This window comes from Chenopodium quinoa, unplaced genomic scaffold (assembly GCF_001683475.1).
Source record: "Chenopodium quinoa cultivar QQ74 unplaced genomic scaffold, ASM168347v1, whole genome shotgun sequence".
Taxonomy (NCBI): Eukaryota; Viridiplantae; Streptophyta; class Magnoliopsida; order Caryophyllales; family Amaranthaceae; genus Chenopodium; species Chenopodium quinoa.
Window position 1 is genome coordinate 73,052 of NW_018742385.1, and position 9,251 is coordinate 82,302.

General features: G+C 41.6%; 1 protein-coding gene and 1 pseudogene across 1 annotated transcript; both read right to left on the bottom strand.

The window, feature by feature from the left end:
• Nucleotides 1-246: 246 nt before the first annotated feature.
• Nucleotides 247-3,199, bottom strand: LOC110699162 (annotated as a pseudogene).
• Nucleotides 3,200-3,262: 63 nt separating this feature from the next.
• LOC110699171 lies at nucleotides 3,263-5,394 on the bottom strand. The gene is made up of 5 exons (XM_021876663.1): nucleotides 5,244-5,394; nucleotides 4,696-4,844; nucleotides 4,300-4,440; nucleotides 3,399-4,239; nucleotides 3,263-3,279 (listed from the first exon to the last, which is right to left on the bottom strand). The coding sequence occupies exons 1-5, from the start codon at nucleotides 5,392-5,394 to the stop codon at nucleotides 3,263-3,265; spliced, it is 1,299 nt and encodes a 432-aa protein (XP_021732355.1).
• Nucleotides 5,395-9,251: the final 3,857 nt, after the last annotated feature.

Sequence of the window (9,251 nt, forward strand, 5' to 3'; positions counted from 1 at the left end):
AACACTTCACATCACCAAAAAAAAAAAATAAAAAAAATAAAAAAACAAACTACGAAAAAGAAATGGGGAAAAGGTTTCGATCGGGTTGCCTCCCGATTAGCGCTTTGTTTTACGTCGTTGGCTCGACGCGGCTCATCCCACTTCGCTACTCCATTGATGGCTCGTAGAGATCGATGCACTCCACGTTCTCGGTTTTGAAACCCTCGAAGTAGGGTTTGAGCCTTTGGCCATTGACTTTGAAAAATCTTATCGGTCTCGAGGCTTTTGAATTTCAACTGCTCCATGCGGATATACATTCACCACTTGAAAAGGGCCCTCCCAACGGGACCGAAGTTTTCCCGGAAATAATCTAAGTCGGGATTGATATAGGAGTACTTTGTCACCGACTTTAAACTCCTTCCGCGTGATCATTCGATCATGCCATAGCTTGGTCTTTGCTTTATAAATATCTGCATTCTCATAGGACTCAAGCCGGATCTCCTCTAGTTCTTGGAGTTGCAATTTCCGATGTTCACCTGCTTCATCCATTTGCATGTTGAATGACTTAACCGCCCAATATGCTTTATGCTCAAGCTCAACCGGAAGATGGCACGGTTTTCCGAAGACAAGGCGGTAAGGGGACATCCCGATAGTGTTTTGTATGCGGTGCGGTACGCCCATAGAGCATCCTCCAACCTCAAACTCCAATCCTTCCTATCCGGATTCACCGTTTTCTGCAGAATTGACTTCACCTCTCTATTGGACACCTCGGCTTGCCCATTGGTTTGTGGGTGATAAGCCGTGGAGATTTTGTGGTGAACAGAGTACTTCCTCAACAAAGCACTCACTGTACGGTTGCAAAAGTGTGTTCCACGGTCACTTATCAACGCCCTTGGGATTCCAAACCTAGAAAATATGTAAGCTTTGATAAAACCTGAAACCACTTTAGAGTCATCAGTCCTAGTGGGTATGCTTCCACCCACTTCGACACATAATCACAAGCAAGAAGTATATAAGTAAAACCGTAAGAAATAGGGAATGGTCCCATGAAATCTATACCCCAAACATCGAATATTTCACAATATAGAAGAGAGGATTGGGGCATTTCACTTTTCTGGGAAATGTTACCTACTCTCTGGCAATTATCACAGGATTTACAAAATCCATAGGAATCTCGAAACAAACTTGGCCAGTAAAAACCACAGTCGAGAACCTTCCTTGCTGTGCGTTTGGCTCCAAAGTGTCCTCCACAAGCATGAGAATGACAGAAGGTGAGAATGGGGATCACCTCATTTTCGGGAATGCATCTGCGAATGATTTGATCGGAGCAGAACTTCCACAAGTATGGATCATCCCATGCATAGTAACTTCGCATCAGTTTGAAGCTTGTCCTTTTGAGACTTTGTGAAACCTGGAGGAAACTGTTGAGAAACCAGAAAATTCACAATGTTAGCAAACCAAGGGCGCAAATCCTTAAGAGCAAATAGAGATTCATCCGGAAATTCTCCCTAGGATTTGATATTGGAATGATGGTTTGATCAACAATATGGGTCAAACGACTCAAATGATCAGCAACTAGATTTTCCGCGCCTATCTTGTCCTTGATTTCTAACTCAAACTCACATAAGAGCAGAATCCATCTTATTAGTCTTGGTTTGGCCTCTTTCTTCGTCATCAAGTGGCGAAGAGCTGCATGATCAGTGAAAACAATTACTTTAGTACCAAGCAAAATAAGATCGAAACTTTTCTAGAGCAAATACTACAACTAACAACTCTTTTTTCTGTGGTAGTGTAGTTTCGTTGGGCTGAATTGAGGGTCATTGAGGCATAATAGATCACATGAGATGCCCTCCCTACTTTCTGGCCTAAAACAGCTCCAACTGCATAATCACTCGCATCACACATTATCTCAAATGGTCGAGACCAATCTGGGGCTTGAATGATAGGGGCAGAAATGAGCTTAGCCTTCAATTCGTCGAAAGCCTTCTTGCAATCATCATCAAAGTGGAATTTCACATCTTTCTGCAGCAATTTGCACATAGCATTTGCAAGCTTTGAGAATCCCTCAATGAACCTACGATAGAAACCTGCATGGCCAAGAAAAGAACGCACTTCACGCACATTAGTAGGATAAGGAAGAGACTGAATAGTGTCAATCTTAGCCTTATCAACCTCAATACCTCTAGAAGAAACTACATGACCTAACACAATGCCCTGTTGGACCATAAAATGACATTTCTCAGAATTCAAGACAAGGTTAGAGTCAATACATCTTTTGAGGACCATAGATAAGTGATGCAAGCATTTATCAAAAGAATCACCATACACAGTGAAATCATCCATAAATACCTCCATGAAATGCTCAACAAACTCAGAAAAGATGCTCATCATGCATCTCTGAAAGGTTGCAGGTGCATTACATAGGCCAAAAGGCATACGGCGATAAGCAAATGTGCCAAAAGGACATGTAAAAGTTGTCTTTTCCTGATCTTCAGGTGCAATGGGCACTTGAAAGTACCCAGAATACCCATCAAGGAAACAGTAATAGGATTTCCCTGCAAGTCTTTCAATCATTTGGTCAATAAAAGGTAAAGGGAAATGGTCTTTCCTAGTTACTGCATTCAACCTACGATAATCAATGCAAACTCGCCAACCATTTTGAACTCTAGTAGGAACCATTTCACCCTGTTGATTTTCTACCACAGTCACACCACTTTTCTTAGGAACCACCTGCGTAGGACTGACCCATTTACTATCAGATATAGGAAATATCATTCCTATTTGCAATAATTTTATGATCTCCTTCTTTACCACGTCCATCATGGGAGGATTTAGGCGACGCTGAGGTTGCCTCACAGGTTTGGCATCATCTTCTAACAGAATACGATGCATGCAAGTGGATGGACTTATTCCCTTAATGTCTGCAATGGTCCATCCAATAGCTAACTTGTGCTCTTTCAGCACTGTCACCAACTTGTCCTCTTGCTCCTTGGTCAATTTGCTTGAAATTATAACAGGTAAAGTATCGTTCTGACCAAGGAACACATATTTCAAATGATCAGGAAGTGGTTTTAGCTCCACCTGGGGTGCCTGCAAAACAGAAGGTAAGAGTTTATCAGTAGGCACTGTCAATGGGGTAGGTGTCGAACCTGGTGGTCTAAGTGGAAGCTTGGAATGACCATTCAACTCTGCTACCATCATCTGCACACTATTAGGCAAAGGAATATCCAAATAATCAGCAGATAAATCATTAGAAATGGAAGTGAGGAGCGCATCCTCGCCCTCAACATTGAAGACATCCTGCACTATAGGATCAATGATATCAATGGAACACAAAGAATGAGTGTCAACAGGGTATTTCATGGAATCATAGATGTTATACACAATTTCTTGTCCATCAAACTCCATAGTCAAAGAACCAGTAAAAACATCAATTTTAGTCCTAGCAGTTTTCAAGAAAGGTCTTCCTAACAAGATGGGTACTGCTTGTCTATCATGTTCCATATCAAGCACATAAAAATCAGCAGGAAAAATTAGTTCATCAACTTTCACAAGCACATCTTCCACTACTCCCTTAGGATAAACATTTGATCTATCAGCTAATTGAATCACTACCCCGGTGTCATGTAAGGGTCCAAGTTCCAAAGATTTGAACAGTGAATATGGAATAACATTAATTGATGCATCCAAATCCAACATTGCTCTACGAAAAGTGGTGTCCCCTATTGTAACTGGAACAGTAAACATACCAGGGTCACTGCATTTTTCAGGAAGTTTCTTTTGGAAAACTGCAGAAACATGAACACTGACTTTCACTTTTTCCTTCCCTCCTAACCTGTGCTTCCTCTTAATAGTACAAAGTTCTTTCAAAAATTTAGCGAATCGAGGAACACTCTTTATTAAATTCAAAAGGGGAATGTTTACCTCACACTTGCTGAATGTTTCATAGATATCTTTGTCCTTCTCATACCTCTTCGTTTCTTTCAAAGCTTCAGGAAAAGGTGGTGTGGGTTCATAAGATGGAAAAGTGGGAGGATTTGCTACAGCTTCATGTTCCACTTCCTTCTCCTCAGCTCCAATCAACTCTTCAGCCCTCTTAGTTGCAATTTCAGTCTCTTTCAGCTCCTTGCCATTTCTCAATGTAATAGCGTTGGCTTGTTGCTTAGGATTCAACTCCGTTTGAGATGGAAGTTTTCCCGAATCCTTAGCTTCAAGTCTGCTCACTGCACTTGAAATTTGACTCACTTGACTTTCCAAATTCTGAATACTGGATTTGGTCTCTTGCTGGAATTGCACCATGTTTTGCTGCATAGTAGAAACATTAGAAGTTAGTGATCTAATCATTTCATCAGTTGACATATCATTCGAATTTGAGCTTTGGCCTTGAGGTTTGGCCAATGGTGCCCTATATTGCTGATATTGCTGCTGGCCTTGAGCATTTTGCTGTTGTTGTTGGTTCCCCTGGGAATTCCCATATCTCAAATTTGGATGATCCCTCCATCCTGGATTGTATGTATTCGAATATGGATCATATCTTCTCTGAGGACCTTGCCCTTGGAAACCCATTGCATTGGCCTGCTCATTCTGTTCCTCTTGTAATTGAGGACATGCATCAGTGGGATGTCCTGTGGAGGTGCATAAACCACAAGCATTCAGTTGCTGTGGATTCCTTGAGTTCACCATGAACTCACGCATCATAGAAGTCAAATCAGCTACTTGACTCTCTAACTCAGTTGTATTTGAATTTGCTGCATTCACCCGGCGCGTGGGAGTTCTCTGACTGAACTGCCTAGAATTCTCTGCTAGCTCTGCAATCAGCCTAGTTGCATCTCCTGGAGTCTTATTCACTAGCCCTCCACCACTTGCTGCATTCACCATCCTCAAATCATCATCTGTTAGACCTCCATAGAAGTATAGGATGAGGTCTTGATCGGAATACCCATGGTACGGACAACTAGCACACAATCTCTTGAATCTATCCCAATACTCATACAAGGACTCATCTTCCTTCTGATCCACATTGCTGATAGCTTTCTTAAGGCTTGCAGAAATAGTGGCTGGGTAATACTTCTCTAAGAAACACTTCTTCAAACCTGCCCAATTTGTTATGCTCCCTGGGGGAAGATAGTAAAACCAATCCTTCGCTGCATCTTTGAGAGAAAAAGGAAATGCTCTCAACTGAATTTGCTCATCAGTCATCCCAATCGGTTTCATGCTAGTACATACCACATGAAATTCTGCCAGATGTTTATTTGGATCTTCACCCTTCATGCCATGGAATGCCGGCAATAGATGAATTAGACCATATTTGATCTCAACATTAGCACCTTCCTCCAACTGCTGATATGCGATGCACAACGGCTGTTGGTTCAAGTTAGGAGCTGTTAGCTCTCTCAGTGTTCGATTTTCTGCCATCACTTCCTCTTCTTGAATGTTGAAGATGTATGTTGATTCACTGGGGTTTGTTCTTGCCTCTCTTCGCAACCTGGAAATATTTCTTTCAATTTCTGGATCAAACTGCAAAACTTCTTTGTTAGCAGAACGGGTACTTATCATACCCTAGCGAACAAACAAAGAAAAAAAAATAGCTAAGAACAATCCTAAAATAAATTCTACTAAGATAAACAATTAAACGGTAACGCCTAGTTCCCCGGCAACGGCGCCAAAATTTGGTGTGCCTCAGTCGTATGCAACCAAAAATATCACAACTAAGCTAACTGCAAATAAACGTAGTTAGGGAAGTCGAGTTCGAATCCACAGGGAAAAAGGGACTAATAACTGGAAACCTAAGTGGAAATACTCTAGGACGGTAGTAACCTAAGTAACGAGGGGGGTTTTCACGAGCAATGATGATAAATGAACTAAGTAAGAACAACGAACGTAATGAATAGGTAATCAATGAGAAGAACGGTCTTGGTTATGCGAAATCCACTAATGAACATACAAATTGATCATAGAAGTCTCCTCAATCAAGCTCTATTGAACACCTTGTTGTAGAATTCCTAGATTCTAAATTCTCATAAATAGTTAGAAATAGCAAAGCGCTCCTTTCTAACCCTTTCCAATGCACAATTCAATACAAGCGCTCTAAATTATCCACAAGAAGAAAATAAACGGAGAAATCAACAAGGATTGAATAAATTAACACAAGCGGTCTAATTTCTTCAATAATATTATTCCCTCTTCAAGTTATCAACCAAAAGCATGCATCAATAACCTAAAGTTGCTACTTTGGAAAGATTAATTAGATGCAAGCGAATCCAATAATTCTAACCTAGCAATTGATTAAAGCAAATCATGAAATTAATTCAAGGAACAATATATATTCAATAGATATTAAGAGAAGAAAGATCTCACAATTCGTAGCTAAAAGCTTCAATCTTTAACCAAGAATCCGGAAGATTAAGCTTCCATGGATTCTAATTCCAAAACAAAGAATTCTGAAAATTCCAAGAAAACCCTAGAAAGCTTTTTTTTCTCAAGACTTAATTCTCCTTTTCTCTTACTTCAAACTTAATTAAAACTAAGCTATTTATATGTTTCTATATTTTAATAACATAACACAATAATAATAATAAAATAATATCCAAAACACGAGCCAAAACAAAGCCAAATTGCTGAAAATTAACCAAAACAGCCCGAATTTCTGCCAGAGCCGCTGCCAGCTGCTCTGGACCCGCTGGCAGCTGCTCTGGACCCGCTGGCAGCTGCTCTGACAACCCCTCACTCTGGTATACCCGCTGCCAGCGGCTCTGGCCAGCTGCCAGCGGCCCTGGCAGCGGTTCCTGCTGTTTTCGCCTTCTTTCCTTGCTTCTTCTTCTTGCTTTGCTTCACCTTTTCCTCAAGCTTTCTTCCTTGCTCTTCCATGCTCCATCACAACTCTCAAATCACGAGCCAAGGTCCATCCTTCTTACATAACTCTTCATTGGTTCCCGAGCTCACTCACTCACTTATACTCATAAATCCCGCCTTTTGCACATAAGTGAGATCACAGCCCAAAACTCACAAAAGCTAACAAAAGTACATATGAAGCATCAAAACACACCCTAAAATGCTTCTCTCAACCCATGATAAGAAGGCTTATCAAATTCCCCCATGCTTGAACCTTTACTCGCCCTCGAGTAAACTTAGAGAATAAAACACATCCTCCTCACTAAGGTTCAAAACAGAAGATGGTGGAATCAAACTAGCTCTATGCACTCAAACTCAACAAAACATCCTAGTACTTATCAACCAATCACAATCACACTCCCCCATACTTCACACTTTGAATCTCCCTTTTTTCTTATTTATCAATTCATCCCCAAAATCAACTTGGAACGATAAACGCATAGCCATGAGTATGAATATTCTCAACCGCCTAAAGAAATGAAATTTTTGATAAAATTGGGCAAACAAAAACTCAACTTAACCAAAAATCTCATAAAAACACTTCCACATTCAAGAGTGAAAACAAACAACTCATGCTCTCAAATTCCTAAGATGATCAACAAATTCCCCCAAAATCTCAACTATCTCCCAAAATCACCAAGATGAAACCTACCCCGACACCTCCTTATATCTCCTCCCCTTATGACACCGACTCCGGCAAATAGATGCGAAATTTCCTTGAAAAATCAAATTCATGAACATTTCTCTCTTTTTTCTCTCATTTTGCCTAGGAGCCCTTTCGGGTTTTCATCCTAGCCTCTCATCTTTTTCCAAATCTCACTTTCTCACCCACTCATTAGCCACTTTTTTGCTTAGGTCGCCCTTTCGGGTTTTCAACCTAACCGGGCCCCCATTTTTGCCTAAGCCGCCTTTTCAGGTTTTCGACTTAGCGGGTTTCTTTTTCTTTTTTCTTTCTTTCTTTTTTTTTTCATACTTTTTTCTGTTTTTTTTTTTTCAAGCTTGCTTCATTGAACCACAATTAAGATAGTTATACAAAACATGAAATCAAGATAACTATACAAAATTCAAAGAATATATGCAAGAATTTCTTCCCCCCCCCTACTTGAATGAAGCATTGTCCTCGATGCAAGAACAACTACAATGAAACCAAAAGTAAGGGAAAAGGAAGAAAATCGTTACCATCTCAATGAGAGGGACCTCCAGAGCCAGAAGAGCCGGCATCGCCCCGAGAAGCACGCCTCTCGGAACGACGCAAAGCACGGGATGCCAAATGATCCATGAACGCCTCAGTTGGAGGCTCATACTGCGGATACTGAGTGGTGTAAAACCGACTCATGCTTCTTTGATATGCAAGCAGCTCGTGCATCCCATCGCACACCTCCTCTAGTCTATCATCCACATCAGCCCTCCATCGAGGCCAATCATCGTGCTGCACTCCAGCAGCATCCTCACCCCCTTCCTCATCAACAAACTCTCCGCCCATATGAACATCGGGATTCTCCTCTCCCATGTTCTCAACTATGATTTCAGCATCTCCCAAATAAGGAGCAACATCCGGGTCGGGCGGAAGGAAAAAGTCTGCAGCAGTAGGGCCAAAAGGTAATGCTCGTCCCTCGGGACGAGGAAGTCTCAAATAGTTCAAACCCTGCGGTCCGTATCGCCAGAAATAACTACCGGCGACGGGGGAACGCGATAATAAACCGATCTTGACCAGAGTCATGATGTTATATGTCAAGTATGTCGAGTCTACTGGCACAAGATCCTCAGGGGGTGGAACATTCAAATAACAGGCTAGCAAAGAGACCATGCCACCCATACTAATATGGCCACTGGAGTTGGACTTCACCTTTACACAACTATCAACAAAAATCTCCACCCAATTGGGCGTACCGACACCTTCAGGGGTCATCGCCCACAAATACGACAATGTGACTTTGGGGACCTTAGTGGCCTCCCCTTGGCATAGAATAGTGGACGATATAAACCTATGCACCAGTCTAAGGCATGGGTGGGTGATTTTGAAGCTATGATCACCGTGAGGATCAACCTCACAACCAGTTATAGCCCTCCAAAATACTCGGGACGAGTATGAGCTATGATCACCCCAACGGTTCACCAATGGGGGTGCATCCCAACCAAATGCCATACGCAAATCATCATAAGACATCACATAATTCCTATTGTTCAAATTAAAGGATATTTGTTCACGTCCTTTAGTAAGCGTTGAAAGGAATTCATATGTATACCTGACATAGGTGGGAGCGCATTTGGTCATGAAATTCTCGAGACCCACGTTCCTTAGCAAGAGCCGCACTACTTCCTCCATCTCTAGCTCTTGTAAAGCTTCTAAGTCAAAGAACTTGGTGCATTGCACCGTTCGT

Bases quoted from the DNA above. Each gene is read 5' to 3' on its own strand.
- LOC110699171 (XM_021876663.1), bottom strand. From the start codon at position 5,394: ATGGCAGAAAATCGAACACTGAGAGAGCTAACAGCTCCTAACTTGAAC. The intron at 4,845-5,243 runs GTGAAGATCCAA...TGGTGAATGCAG, and splicing joins GGCATTCCATGGCATGAAGG to CAAGTGGTGGAGGGCTAGTG. The intron at 4,240-4,299 runs GTTTCTACTATG...TCCAGTATTCAG, and splicing joins TTAGATCACTAACTTCTAAT to AATTTGGAAAGTCAAGTGAG.